This window comes from Pongo pygmaeus, chromosome 8 (genome assembly GCF_028885625.2).
Source record: "Pongo pygmaeus isolate AG05252 chromosome 8, NHGRI_mPonPyg2-v2.0_pri, whole genome shotgun sequence".
Taxonomy (NCBI): Eukaryota; Metazoa; Chordata; class Mammalia; order Primates; family Hominidae; genus Pongo; species Pongo pygmaeus.
This window is the reverse complement of record NC_072381.2, coordinates 6,544,685-6,560,469: the sequence shown is the minus strand read 5'-3', so window position 1 is coordinate 6,560,469 and position 15,785 is coordinate 6,544,685. Positions and strand designations below refer to the sequence as shown.

Genomic DNA, 15,785 nt, shown 5'->3' with positions numbered 1-15,785 from the left:
GGGGACGTAAAAGGAGAGATTCAATTACTGAATTCCCCTTCGTAACAATTCTGAAATATGCCCACATGCACTCTGCTCAGACCACCCTCACTGCCATCCCCAGCAGCAGTCTCCTTTGTCACTCCCTCAGCCTCACCTGAGCCATCTCAATTTCTTTCCTCTTCACCTTACAACACCTTGGTGTGGCTGCCTTACTCTGATGTATTCCTGTCTACAGATGTTGGGTGCTGGTTCTTTTCCATGGCAAACCTTCCTTCCCGATTTCCATCTGCTTCTTGCAGAATCTGGCTTCCACAGATTGCTTCTCTCTGCAGCCTCACTCCCTTCTTGTCTTTTACATATGCTTGTCTCCACGTGATTCAGTGTTTGGTCCTCTTCTCTTCTTACTCTACATCCTCCATGAGTAACTTCATTGATGACTGTGGTCTTCGCTGTGGAGTCAATATGGCCCACCTGCACTTCTTCCTGCTGCAGACACTACGTCCACTTTCCTGCTTGAGACCTCCAAGTAAATGCATGAGTCCTTCAAAGACAGCAGGTCCAAAACTCTCTCTGTTGAACTTGCTCCCTACTTCCCTCTTTCCTTTTCTCGATGAATTACATGTCATCCATCCAGTCTTCTAGACAGAAAACTAGGAATTATACAAATTTCCCCCTTCTTTCTTACCCTTCAAATCCACCCAAACACCAAGACCTTGTATAATTGGACCCTCTCATGTCCATTCACTCCCCTAAACTTGTGACTGAATTCAGACTCTCCCTTGATTCCTTCTCCAAGCTCAAACAAATCCCCTTGATCCAGCTCCCCCCAGATCTCCAGGTCCTCCCACCCTTACTGCTATTACCCTAGTGCAGAACATGAGTATCTCTTGCCTGGCTCTTGGTGACACCCTTCCATCTGCTTTCCTCCCTTATCATCCATCACCAGGGCATGCTCTTTACATATGTTCATGCCTTTTGATCAGTTAGAAAAGCATCCCCAAGATCTGTCTATTTATATATGAATCATATACATTGTCACCAGCTAAGATAGACTGTGTGTTATCAGTGCCTAAAAAGGAATATAATCAGGTTACACTAACAATAATATATAGTTTAAAATAACTAAATTGTATTATATTTATTTTTTTATTATTATTATACTTTAAGTTTTAGGGTACATAGGCACAATGTGCAGGTTAGTTACATATGTATACATGTGCCATGCTGGTGTGCTGCACCCATTAACTCGTCATTTAGCATTAGGTATATCTCTTAATGCTATCCCTCCCCCTTCCCCCCCACCCCACAACAGTCCCCAGAGTGTGATGTTCCCCTTCCTGTATCCATGTGTTCTCATTGTTCAATTCCCATCTATGAGTGAGAACATGCAGTGTTTGGTTTTTTGTCCTTGCAATAGTTTACTGAGAATGATGATTTCCAATTTCATCCATGTCCCTACAAAGGACATGAACTCATCATTTTTTATGCCTGCATAGTATTCCATGGTGTATATGTGCCACATTTTCTTAATCCAGTCTATCATTGTTGGACATTTGGGTTGGTTCCAAGTCTTTGCTATTGTGAATAGTGCCACAATAAACATACGTGTGCATGTGTCTTTATAGCAGCATGATTTATAGTCCTTTGGGTATATACCCAGTAATGGGATGGCTGGGTCAAATGGTATTTCTAGTTCTAGATCCCTGAGGAATGGCCACACTGACTTCCACAAGGGTTGAACTAGTTTACAGTCCCACCAACAGTGTAAAAGTGTTCCTATTTCTCCATATCCTCTCCAGCACCTGTTGTTTCCTGACTTTTTAATAATTGCCATTCTAACTGGTGTGAGATGGTATCTCATTGTGGTTTTGATTTGCATTTCTCTGATGGCCAGTGACGATGAGCATTTTTTCATGTGTCTTTTGGCTGCATAAATGTCTTCTTTTGAGAAGTATCTGTTCATATCCTTTGCCCACTTTTTGATGGGGTTGTTTTTTTTTTCTTGTAAATTTGTTTGAGTTCATTGTAGATTCTGGATATTAGCCCTTTGTCAGATGAGTAGGTTGCGAAAATTTTCTCCCATTTTGTAGGTTGCCTGTTCACTCTGATGGTAGTTTCTTTTGCTGTGCAGAAGCTCTTGAGTTTAATTAGATCCCATTTGTCAATTTTGGCTTTTGCTGCCATTGCTTTTGGTGTTTTAGACATGAAGTTCTTGCCCATGTCTATGTCCTGAATGGTAATGCCTAGGTTTTCTTCTAGCGTTTTAATGGTTTTAGGTCTAATGTTTAAGTCTTTAATCCATCTTGAATTAATTTTTGTATAAGGTGTAAGGAAGGGATCCAGTTTCAGCTTTCTACATATGGCTAGCCAGTTTTCCCAGCACCATTTATTAAATAGCGAATCCTTTCCCCATTGCTTGTTTTTCTCAGGTTTGTCAAAGATCAGATAGTCATAGATATGTGGCGTTATTTTTGAGGGCTCTGTTCTGTTCCATTGATCTATATCTCTGTTTTGGTACCAGTACCATGCTGTTTTGGTTACTGTAGCCTTGTAGTATAGTTTGAAGTCAGGTAGCGTGATGCCTCCAGCTTTGTTCTTTTGGCTTAGGATTGATTTAGTGATGTGGGCTCTTTTTTGGTTCCATGTGAACTTTAAAGTATTTTTTCCAATTCTGTGAAGAAAGTCATTGGTAGCTTGATGGGGATGACATTGAATCTATAAATTACCTTGGGCAGTATGGCCATTTTCACGATATTGATTCTTCCTACCCACGAGCATGGAATGTTCTTCCATTTGTTTGTATCCTCTTTTATTTCATTGAGCAGTGGTTTGTAGTTCTCCTTGAAGAGGTCCTTCACATCCCTTGTAAGTTGGATTCCTAGGTATTTTATTCTCTTTGAAACAATTGTGAATGGGATTTCACTCATGATTTGGCTCTCTGTTTGTCTGTTATTGGTGTATAAGAATGCTTGTGATTTTTGTACATTGATTTTGTATCCTGAGACTTTGCTGAAGTTGCTTATCAGCTTAAGGAGATTTTGGGCTGAGACAATGGGGTTTTCTAGATATACTATCATGTCATCTGCAAACAGGGACAATTTGACTTCCTCTTTTCCTAATTGAATACCCTTTATTTCCTTCTCTTGCCTGATTGCCCTGGCCAGAACTTCCAACACTATGTTTAATAGAAGTGGTGAGAGAGGGCATCCCTGTCTTGTGCCAGTTTTCAAAGGGAATGCTTCCAGTTTTTGCCCATTCAGTATGATATTGGCTGTGGGTTTGTCATAGATAGCTCTTATTATTTTGAGATACGACCCATCAACACCTAATTTATTGAGAGTTTTTAGCATGAAGGGTTGTTGAATTTTGTCAAAGGCCTTTTCTGCATCTATGGAGATAATCATGTGGTTTTTGACTTTGGTTCTGTTTATATGCTGGATTACATTTATTGATTTGCATATATTGAACCAGCCTTGCATCCCAGGGATGAAGCCCACTTGATCATGGTGGATAAGCTTTTTGATGTGCTGCTGGATTCGGTTTGCCAGTATTTTATTGAGGATTTTTGCATCAATGTTCATCAAGGATATTGGTCTAAAATTCTCTTTTTTGCTTGTGTCTCTGCCCAGCTTTGGTATCAGGATGATGCTGGCCTCATAAAATGAGTTAGGGAGGATTCCCTCTTTTTCTATTGATTTGAATAGTTTCAGAAGGAATGGTACCAGTTCCTCCTTGTACCTCTGGTAGAATTCGGCTGTGAATCCATCTGGTCCTGGACTCTTTTTGGTTGGTAAGCTATTGATTATTGCCACAATTTCAGATCCTGTTATTGGTCTATTCAGAGATTCAACTTCTTTCTGGTTTAGTCTTGGGAGAGTGTATGTGTCGAATTTATCCATTTCTTCTAGATTTGCTAGTTTATTTGCGTAGAGGTGTTTGTAGTATTCTCTGATGGTAGTTTGTATTTCTGTGGGATCGGTGGTGATATCCCCTTTATCATTTTTTATTGCATCTATTTGATTCTTTTCTCTTTTCTTCTTTATTAGTCTTGCTAGCAGTCTATCAATTTTGTTGATCTTTTCAAAAAACCAGCTCCTGGATTCATTAATTTTTTGAAGGGTTTTTTGTGTCTCTATTTCCTTCAGTTCTTCTCTGATTTTAGTTATTTCTTACCTTCTGCTAGCTTTTGAATGTGTTTGCTCTTGCTTTTCTAGTTCTTTTAATTGTGATGTTAGGGTGTTAATTTTGGATCTTTCCTGCTTTCTCTTGTGAGCATTTAGTGCTATAAATTTCCCTCTACACACTGCTTTGAATGTGTCCCAGAGATTCTGGTATGTTGTGTCTTTGTTCTCGTTGGTTTCAAAGAACATCTTTATTTCTGCCTTCATTTCATTATGTACCCAGTAGTCATTCAGGAGCAGGTTGTTCAGTTTCCATGTAGTTGAGTGGTTCTGAGTGAGTTTCTTAATCCTGAGTTCTAGTTTGATTGCACTGTGGTCTGAGAGACAGTTTGTTATAATTTCTGATCTTTTACATTTGCTGAGGAGAGCTTTACTTCCAAGTATGTGGTCAATTTTGGAATAGGTGTGGTGTGGTTCTGAAAAAAATGTATATTCTGTTGATTTGGGGTGGACAGTTCTGTAGATGTCTATTAGGTCCGCTTGGTGCAGAGCTGAGTTCAATTCCCGGGTATCCTTGTTAACTTTCTGTCTCGTTGATCTGTCTAATGTTGACAGTGGGGTGTGAAAGTCTCCCATTATTATTGTGTGGAAGTCTAAGTCTCTTTGTAGGTCACTCAGGACTTGCTTTTTGAATCTTGGTGCTCCTGTATTGGGTGCATACATATTTAGGATAGTTAGCTCTTCTTGTTGAATTGATCCCTTTACCATTATGTAATGGCCTTCTTTGTCTCTTTTGATCTTTGTTGGTTTAAAGTCTGTTTTATCAGAGACTAGGATTGCAACCCCTGCCTTTTTTTGTTTTCCATTTGCTTGGTAGATCTTCCTCCATCCTTTTACTTTGAGCCTATGTGTGTCTCTGCACGTGAGATGGGTTTCCTGAATACAGCACACTGATGGGTCTTGACTCTTTATCCAATTTGCCAGTCTGTGTCTTTTAATTGGAGCATTTAGTCCATTTACATTTAAAGTTAATATTGTTATGTGTGAATTTGATCCTGTCATTATGATGTTAGCTGGTTATTTTGCTCATTGGTTGATGCAGTGTCTTCCTAGCCTCGATGGTCCTTACAATTTGGCATGATTTTGCAGCGGCTGGTACTGGTTGTTCCTTTCCATGTTTAGTGCTTCCTTCAGGAGCTCTTTTAGGGCAGGCCTGGTGGTGACAAAATCTCTCAGCATTTGCTTGTCTGTAAAGTATTTTATTTCTCCTTCACTTATGAAGCTTAGTTTGGCTGGATATGAAATTCTGGGTTGAACGTTCTTTTCTTTAAGAATGTTGAATATTGGCCCCCACTCTCTTCTGGCTTGTAGAGTTTCTGCCGAGAGATCCACTGTTTGTTAGTCTGATGGGCTTCCCTTTGTTGGCAACCCGACCTTTCTCTCTGGCTGCCCTTAACATTTTTTCCTTCATTTCAACTTTGGTGAATCTGACAATTACGTGTCTTGGAGTTGCTCTTCTCGAGGGGTATCTTTTTGGCGTTCTCTGTATTTCCTGAATCTGAATGTTGTCCTGCCTTGCTAGATTGGGGAAGTTCTCCTGGATAATATCCTGCAGAGTGTTTTCCAACTTGGTTCCATTCTCCACGTCACTTTCAGGTGCACCAATCAGATGCAGATTTGGTCTTTTCACATAGTCCCATATTTCTTGGAGGCTATGTTCGTTTCTTTTTATTCTTTTTTCTCTAAACTTCCCTTCTTGCTTCATTTCATTTTCCGTCACTGATACCCTTTCTTCCAGTTGATCGCATGGGCTCCTGAGGCTTCTGCATTCTTCACATAGTTCTCGAGCCTTGGCTTTCAGCTCCATCAGCTCCTTTAAGCACTTCTCTGTATTGGTTATTCTAGTTATACATTCATCTATATTTTTTTTGAAAGTTTTCAACTTCTTTGCCTTTGGTTTGAATTTCCTCCTGTAGCTCGGAGTAGTTTGATCATCTGAAGCCTTCTTCTCTCAACTCGTCAAAGTCATTCTCCGTCCAGCTTTGTTCCGTTGCTGGTGAGGAACTGCGTTCCTTTGGAGGAGGAGAGGTACTCTGCTTTTTAGAGTTTCCAGTTTTTCTGCTCTGTTTTTCCCCCATCTTTGTGGTTTTATCTACTTTTGGTCTTTGATGATGGTGATGTACAGATGGGTTTTTGGTGTGGATGTCCTTTCTGTTTGTTAGTTTTCCTTCTAACAGACAGGACCTTCAGCGCAGGTCTGTTGGAGTTTGCTAGAGATCCACTTCAGACCCTGTTTGCCTGGGTACCAGCAGCAGTGTCTGCAGAACTATATTTATTAATACTACAAAAATATCTATGCTTCATCAAAATAATGAGATTAAATGGCTTTTACACAATCTTGGTTTCGGCCAGGTACAGTGTGGCTCACACCTGTAATCCCAGCATTTTCGGAGGCTGAGACGAGTGGATCACGAGGTCAGGAGTTCGATACCAGCCTGGCCAACATGTTGAAACCCCATCTCTACTAAAAATACAAAAACAAAAAAATACCTGGGCATGATGGTGGGCGCCTGTAATCCCAGCTACTCAGGAGGCTGAGACAGGAGAATCATTTGAACCCGAGAGGTGGAGGATGTGTTGAGCCAAGACAGAGCCATTGCACTGCAGCCTGGGCAAGAGAGCAAGACTCCATCTCAAAAAAAAAAAAAACAACTTGGTTTCACACTTTAGGACTCTAGGATGGAAAGGTCTGATTTGTTTATTTCAATTCTGGGTTTTAATAGTTGTCATAGCTGGAAAAGATACTTCCCAAAGGTATAATTATTAACAGACTTTACAATATGCACTAAGGCAAGGATGTCACTGACAATAGTAGATATAAGTCCATAATTAAAAGCAGTGTTTTTAATATATTCCATTTTTTAACCAATCTTCTGTTGACTAAAACATCATTGTTTTTAGCTTCATCATATATGGCTGACAGAGAGCTTGCCCTGGGAGAAATAAAAACATCAGCGTTGCCATTTTCTCATGTTCTGCTTAAGAAAGATTTATTTTAGTGCAGAATTATCTTCATCCAAATGTTATGTTTGCATTGCTATTGCAGTGTTACCTTCAGCCCAAGCCTCTTTGCAGATAACTTCATAAGGCCTTGTCATTTTGTAAAAATTTATTTAGTTAAAGCAACACTCAGGCCGAGCATGATGGCTCACACCTGTAATCCCAGCACTTTGAGAGGCTGAGGTGGGCGGATCACTTGAGCCCAGGAGTTCAAGATCAGCCTGGGCAAGATGGCAAAACCCCATCTCTACTAAAAATACGAAAATTAGCCAGGTGTGGTGGTAGGCACCTCTAATCCCAGCACTTTGGGAGGCCAAGGCGGGTGGATCACCTGAGGTCAGGAGTTTGAGACCAGCCTGGACGACATGGCGAAATCCCGTCTCTAATCAAAATACAAAAATTAGCCTGTTGTGGTGGCAGGCGCCTGTAATCTCATCTATTCAGGAGGCTGAGGCATGAGAACCTGCGAGGTGGAGGTTGCAGTGAGCCGAGATTGTGCCACCGCATTCCAGCCTGGGCAACAGAGCAAGACTTTCTCTCTCAAAAAAAGAAAAAATCAGAACCCAAAACGGTAGCACAACTTATGATGCATGGAAAATAAATGGATAAGCCAAGTCACTGCCGAGCTCCCCCTGAGATGCAGCTTCCCTCCTCCCCACAGGATTCCTCACTTAGGATTCCTCACTTCCTGTTTAAGTTTCTCAATGAGGGTACCCATGTCACTCTAGATGGTAAATAGTCATAAAGCCTCAATTCTTCCTCATTTTAAATTGTTTTTTAATGGATGTATTACACATGCAAGTTCAAATTTTCTTGTCGTGTCTGGGATGGTCTGGGCCACCCCTGGGTACATGCAACCCCGGAGGCCACTGCTCAGCCAGGTCTCCAGATTCTCCTCTGTGCTGTGCAGACCTGCCCCTGTCTGGCTTCAGTATCCTCAAGGAGTCCCCATTCTCAGCTGGGTGTCAGTCACAGTCCTGAATGTGGGTCCCTAAGAACATGTGCTACCACATTAAAGTGCTACCTGCAAATAAAGAATTAAAAAAAAAAATTTAAGTGCGGCCGGGCATAGTGGCTCACGCCTGTAATCCCAGCACTTTGGGAGGCCGAGGCAGGCAGATCACGAGGTCAGGAGATCGAGACCATCCTGGCCAACTTGGTGAAACCCTGTCTCTACTAAAATACCAAAAATTAGCTGGATGTGGTGGCACGTACCTGTAATCCCAGCTACTCAGGAGGCTGAGGCAGGGGAATTGCTTGAACCCGGGAGGCGGAGGTTGCAGTGAGCCGAGATCGTGCCACTGCACTCCAGCGTGAGACACAGTGAGACTCTGACTCAAAAAAAAAAAAAAAAATTAAGTGCTACCTGCCCTGGCCAGGCCACTCTGCCATTGCACATCCTTGGTCTGTGACCCTCCCCTCGAACACAGTCACCTTCTCCCTAAAGTTGCCACCGGCTTTAGGAATCACCTGCTCTTCCCTTCTCTGTGCAACCGCAGCACCTCTGCATCCACCTGACCAATCCATTGAACTTCTCCCCATCAGAGACCATGGCTTATCCACTCACAGGCTGGAGCAGCAGCCCTCAGCTGCTTCCTGAATAAATGACCACACCAAGTCAAGCACCCTAAAAGTTCATCTCTAAGTGTGTACTGGATTCCCCACCTCTGGGCATCTTTTGTTAAATAATCCTCCCCAGCTTCCCCCTACTCTACCTGGAAAAATCCCACCCCTGGTCGGAGGCTCCCCTCCCACCATCCAGTTGGTGGAGTTTTCTTTCGTCTCACTCAGTTCCCCATTGCCCCTTTTACCCTCAAAAACCAAACAAAACTGGAGCTGTGTTTTTCCTCCTCGGTGCCTTAGGGAAATGTTCGCCTCTCTTGTGTGGTTCTAAGTCAATGCTGTCCCTTGGGGTCTTTATGAGTGTTCCGCTGCTGTCTCTCCTACAAACGTGTCTGTAAGCACCTTCAGGGAGGGGACTCTGTGGCCTGGGGAAAGCTGACTAGGTGAGGCAGAGAATTAAAACACAGGAACACACAACAGCTGGGACAGAGGCCACAGAGGCCATCTAGCAGGCACCCATCGTTCCTGTCAGGAGAACTCAAATCTCAGGAGCTCATGCATTTCGTTGCAGAGTCAGGAGCTACACATGAAAAACACACCTGTGCTCCCTCAACTGGGGACCGTCTCACTAGGCCGCACCTCCTGAGAGCTAAAGCGCCTCTCAAAAGCCTCACTGTTCCCCCTATGTTCCTATAATAGGAGCAAAGAGAGGCTGATGTCTCTTTGGAGGTGCAAACTCATTTTGACAAAGAATAGGAAGGCAGTTAAACAGGGAAATATCGTACTTTCTTTTTTTTTTTGAGGCGGAGTCTTGCTCTGTCGCCCAGGCTGGAGTGCAGTGGCACAATCGTGACTCACTGCAACCTCCGCCTCCCAGGTTCAGGCAATTCTCCTGCCTAAGCCTCCCGAGTAGCTGGGACTACAGGCGTGTGCCACCATGCCCTGCTAATTTTTGTATTTTTAGTAGAGACAGGGTTTCACCATGTTGGCCAGGATGGTCTCAATCTCTTGACCTCATGATCCGCCCGCCTTGGCCTCCCAAAGTGCTGGGATTACAGGCGTGAGCCACCGCGCCCAGCCGGAAACATCGTACTTTCTGTGGCACACTAGACACTCAGTAAATCCAGATGGGATTGCAATGCGTGGAAGCAGCTCCCTGGAGAAAGTCAGGGTTCCCTGGAAACCACACTGGTATTGGCCCCAGGAGGTCACTGAGTGCTGGGGCAGCACTCACCCAGTTGCACATCATGGTAGCAGAGCCCCGCCTGTCCAGACCTGACTTCCCAGCACCTGAGGCTGAAGGAGAACAGATGAGGCTTGCTCTGGCGTCGTACGGTGAAACCACTGTTCCTCTCTCGCTGCTTTGCCGGGTTTCCTTGTGCATTTTGAGCTGTGCCTCTGATTCTTTGGGTCAAAGCGAGGACAGAAAAAGAACAGAACACGAGATCACAATGAGGCAAGGTCCTGGGGCTGAGAGAGAAAGGGGCCACCCTTGCTGGTGTTTCTCCACCACAGTCTCTTTAAAAATTGGGCATGGGCCGGGCATGGTGGCTCATGCTTGTAATCCCAGGACTTTGGGAGGCTGAGGTGGGCGGATCACCTGAGGTCAGGAGTTCGAGACCAGCCTGGCCAACACGGTGAAACCCCGTCTCTACTAAAAATACAAAAATTAGCTGGATGTGGTGGCACACACCTGTAATCCCAGCTCCCCAGGAGGCTGAAGTAGGAGAATCGCTTGAACTTGGGAGGTGGAGGTTGCAGTGAGCTGAGATCACGCCACTGCACTCCAGCCTGGCCAACAAAGCGAGACTCTGTCTCCAAAAAAAAAAAAAACTGAGCATGGTGTGAGCATGACAGCTTGAGGTTTAAAACCAAGAGGCACATTATGCTATGGAAGGAACATCACGTAGTAAAATCCTGAAAGACCAGATTGAGAACATCGCTCTCAGCTCACTAACTAGGAGAATTTAAGTAAGACCTTTGGCCTTTCTAAGCCCAATCATCACCCCCTATAGGAGAGGGATAACTGTGCCTAGCTCGGGGAGTTCTTATCAACAAAAGACATAACATCTGCAAAACTCCTAACACATATCAGTATTCCTGAGGCAAACACTCTGTTGCACGTGTGAGTTTGCATTTTACTTCTTCCTCCTAAGGTAAAACTGAAATTTTTTACCAACATCGCCAAGCTTTGAAGGTTTAATTTGCTCCACAGCTGTCTCCTGTCCTTCCAAATTTTCTTTTTGTTTGTCCTGCCAAAACGAAGTTGTTTACAAAGATATGTGGTTCAGAGACGTTTCTGGTTGCTTTGACGCCGCCTTGTGGGCAAGTCTCAGAAATTGCATGTGTCCCTGGCCCAGCAAATTGAGCAAAGATTGTATTGGGTGCATCTTGTATTTCCTTATCGTTCTCCCTGGGTCTACTTTCAGATGATTCCTTAAGGCAAAGCCTATTTTTTCTAAATTATAAAGTAAACTTTAGCATGTAAATATTGAGGTAAGAGTAGCAGGTAGCATTGTTATATTGGAAATTAGTAACAGATTGCAAAATTCTGTTTGCAACTTTATTTTCAGAAACGGGGACAAGTGCATCATCAAAGCAGATATTTATCATAACATTTATAGTTGTCCCATAAGACAAATCATCTTGACTTTGCTACTTTTCATTGGATCTCACAAGAAGCTTGTAAAAAGCGGGCCAGATATGATTCCCGTTTTTCACAAACGAGAAGGATTAAAGGGTCCTCCCAAAACTACACAATAAGAGATTAAGCCAGAAGTAGAGCCTGTGACATTTTATATGGCCAGCAAAACTGTCGTGCTGCTGTTGATGTTGTTCTTCTGTTTGTTTAGCAAGTCTGCCTCAGAGACACTTCACAGCATCCCTGGGCCTCACTTAGTACTGATCTGTCTCCCAGGAATGGGCCCCAGGGTAGCAGAGGGTCAAGGATGGGGTTGCCGTGCACATCAATCTGCTCCATCTAAAAAAGCTCACCAACATCAAAACATGTGGCTTTCCTAGAAAATACTGGAATGTCTGGAATTTTTTTTTTTTTCGAGACAGAGTCTTGCTCTATCACCTAGGCTGGTGTGCAGAGGCGCAATCCTGGCTCACTACAGCCTCCACCTCCCAGGTTCAAGCGATTCTCCTGCCTCAGCCTCCTGAGTAGCTGGGATTACAGGCATGCGCCACCACACCCAACTAATTTCTGTGTTTTTAGTAGAGACGGGGTTTCGCCATGTTGGCCAGGCTGGTCTCAAACTCCTGACCTCAGGTGATCTACCTGCCTCAGCCTCCGAAAGTGCTGGGAGAATGGCTGGAATTGTGGCGTCATTTTCTTTTCAAGGCCATCAGTGCTGCAATTCTGCCACTCATTCCAAAGGCCCATTAAAGAAGGAAGAGAAAAATTCCATTTCATATGAGTAGTGCCAACAACAAAATATCTTCTGCGTGTGTGTGTGTGTGTGTGTATTTATGTGTGTCTGTTCACAGATGCACCCAGCTAAGCCCGAACACATTACAAGGTAGAACAGATGTTCATCCCCAAGAGAGTCCGACTGTCTTGCTTTTAAGTTTAGTGCCTCAATCCTATTATTCCTTCTCCATTTTGTTTTGGCTAATAAAGTAACTTGCCCGCAACTCATCCTTGGAGCAGCAGTCATGAATTGACAAAGATTTTTTTTCCCTCTTTTCCATTAAAAAAATTTTATGTGCCACTACTATGTCCTAGGGTTTTGTTTTTAATTGTGGGAAAATACACATAACATGAAATTTACCATCTGAACTATTTTTGTGTACAGTTCAGGAATGTTAAAAATAGTGCCAGGTGCAGTTAATCCCAGCACTTTGGAGGCCGAGGCGGGTGGATCACTTGAGGTCAGGAGATCAAGACCAGCCTGATCAACATGGTGAAACCCCATCTCTACCAAAAATACAAAAATTATCTGGGCATGGTGGTATGCACCTGTAATCCCAGCTACTCGGGAGGCTGAGGCAGGAGAATCGCTTGAACCCAGGAGGCAAAGGTTGCAGTGAGCCGAGATTGTGCCACTGCACTCCAGCCTGGGTGACAGAGCGAGACTCCATCTCAAAAATAAATAAATAAATAAAATAAAGTGTATTGTATAGTTGTGCAATCAATCTCCAGAAGGTTTTTCATCTTGAAAAACCAAAACTCTGTCCCCATTAAATACTAGCTCCCTATTCCCCCTCCCCACAGCTCCTGGCAGCCACCATTCCACTTCCTGTTTCTAGAATTTAACTGTTAGGTTGGTGCAGAAGTAATTATGGTTTTTGTCACTGAAAGTTAAGGGCAAAAACCTCTGTTAATACTTAAGGTACCTTATGTAAGTGGAATCATTCAGTATTTGTCTTTCCCTGCCTGGCTTATTGCACTTAGCATAGTGTTAAGGTTCACTCATGTAGCATGTGACAGTTTTCCCTTCACCTTGAAGGCTGAATAATATTCCACTGTGTGGATGTACCACATTTTCTTCAACGCCTTCCCTATCCCTCCTCCCTACTCTCTGCCCAGACCCTGGCAAGTGCTACTCTCAGCTTCTATGAGTTCAGCGTGTTTACGTTTCACATATAAATGAGATCTCGCAGTATTTGTTTTTCTGTGCCTGGCTTGCTTCACTCAATATGTTTTCCAGATTCATCCATGTTGTTGCAAGTGGAGATTTTCTCCTTTTTCAGGGCTGATACAACCCTGTGTATATGTAGCACAGTTTCTGTATCCATTTATCCACTGATGGACACTTAGAGTCCATATCTTGGCTATTGTGAATGATGCTGCAATGAGCAAGCAAGTGCAGCTGTTTCCTCTACATACTGGTTTAACTTCCGTTGGTAATTTACCCATCAGCACATTTTCCTTATTTCTTTCATCCATGGATGGGTCCTACCATGTACCATCTCAGAGAAGCTTAGGCACAGTTTGTTGGGATGTCAGACGCTCAGCAGAATGGCACATGCCCTCTACCTTCCAACGTCCAAAAAGGAATTCATTGAAAGATCAACATACAAAGCCTTTTTTGCCAGAAGAGTGGGTTGGTGAAAGGATAGGAATCTTTCAAAATGTTAGATAGGGAGGAGGATTTAAAGTCTGGAAGCCTAACAGATAGACTCAGACCCCGCTATTGCGCGGTAGGTAGCTCTTAGAGATCTTTCATTTCTAGATTTGAGTGCTTTGGGAGTTTTTGTTTTTGAGATGGAGTTTCTCTCTTGTTTCCCAGGCTGGAGTGCATTGTCATGATCTTGGCTCACTGCAACCACTGCCTCCCAGGTTCAAGCAATTCTCCTGCCTCACCTTCTTGAGTAGCTGGGATTACAAGCGCCCACCACCACACCTGGTTAATTTTTGTATTTTTAGTAGAGATGGGGTTTCACCAAGTTGGCCAGGCTGGTCTCGAACTCCCAACGTCAGGTGATCCACTCGCCTCGGCCTCCCAAAGTGCTGGGATTACAGGAGTGAGCCACTGCACCCGGACTAGATTTGAGCACTTTGCTATCCTAGGTTCTCTTTCCTGGCACAGGACACAATTTGATTCTGCATATTGGTGATTACAGTTGTGCCCCCTGAACTGAACAGCCATAGATAGCGAGGCTTTGAGGAAGGGAATTGTCCAGATGACCTGTTTGGATGCCTGATTACTACAGAGAGTTTATGCAAAGACTCAGGACAGTACAAGTCAGCAAAGCACATAGGCTTGGTTTCCAGGCTCACACCAGAGCCGCTGAAGAACTTAGACACATACCAGCTTAGGTCCAATATCTGCCACCTAAGTTCTCATGTCACTGATGGAAAAATAAAAACTAATGGCATAGTTTCACTGTTTCTTTAAAAGCAGAGGAAAAGTACAAATTGAAACTGAAAAGTGTTTACTCAGGCTCAAACTCAAAAATTTCAGCATTGTTTAGACACTGCTATCCAGTCATTGGCTTCTCAAGAGACAGGTTTCAGGGTGATCTTTGTTGCAGCTGCACACCATCCTCGACCATTTACTGAGTGGCCTTGAGATGCTCAGAAAGAGTTGTCACTCCTCAGCCTCATTCCTGTTAATTTCGTGTCTGCCTTTTGGTTGTGCAGATCTTGCTGGGTCAGAAATACAACCACTCTGTGGACTGGTGGTCCTTCGGGGTTCTCCTTTATGAGATGCTGATTGGTCAGTCGCCTTTCCACGGGCAGGATGAGGAGGAGCTCTTCCACTCCATCCGCATGGACAATCCCTTTTATCCACGGTGGCTGGAGAAGGAGGCAAAGGACCTTCTGGTGAAGGTAAGAAGTGAAGCCAAGAGCGTGTTCATAAGACGAGCATTAGGTCTTCTGGTCAGTTTTCTGTTCCTCTTAGTTTCCAACTTGCATGTGGCAAACAATGATTATATTGAACTGGGTTTAAATGGGATGTGCACCGTCTGTGTTTTAATAGAGGCACCAATATTATGAGCATTAAATGTCAAAATGAGTGTAAGATAAACCCTCATGTGCATCAGTTATAAAATAAGGGCCCAGGAACCAGTTCCATGACCTTGAATACCCTCACCTGGAGATGTAGTTGGTTCATTAAACAAGCACAGTGTGTGGCTTAAAACTCAATCTTCTAGCTACTTGGGAGGTTGAGGCAGGAGGATTGAAGTTAGAAGTTTGAGGTCAGCCTGGGCAATGTATCGAGACCCCTGTCTCCAAAACAATAAAGGAAAAAAAAAAAGAAAAGAAAGAAAATGGGCATTTAGGCCAGGTGCAGTAGCTCACACCTGTAATCCCAGCACTTTGGGAGGCCAAGGTGAGCATATCACCAGAGGTCAGGAGTTCGAGACCAGCCTGACCAACATGGAGAAATGCTGTCTCTACTAAAAATACAAAATTAGCCGGGCGTAGTGGCACATGCCTGTGATCCCAGCTACACGGGAGGCTGAGGCAGGAGAAAATGGGCATTTATGTTATATAAAGGGTTTTTTTTTTATTTTACTCAGTCTTTTGTTTCCCATAGTTTTTTATTAGAAATATTCAGTCCAGTTCATCTTCCCCTGCCTCTGGTTGAAAACTTGGACAGGATG

The 15,785-nt window shown here is 43.6% G+C and overlaps 1 protein-coding gene across 4 annotated transcripts in view; it reads left to right on the top strand.

Moving 5' to 3' along the window:
- The window catches only part of PRKCQ (protein kinase C theta), a 159,369-nt gene that overhangs the window by 123,799 nt on the left and 19,785 nt on the right, over positions 1-15,785 (top strand). For 3 of the 4 annotated variants that reach the window (XM_054503404.1, XM_054503406.2, XM_054503401.2), the window contains one exon: positions 14,818-15,006. The exons of the other annotated variant lie outside the window; for it this stretch is intronic. In XM_054503404.1, coding sequence (XP_054359379.1) covers positions 14,818-15,006 — 189 coding nt within the window. The remainder of the gene's footprint in view (positions 1-14,817; positions 15,007-15,785) is intronic. 4 annotated transcript variants of the gene reach the window in all.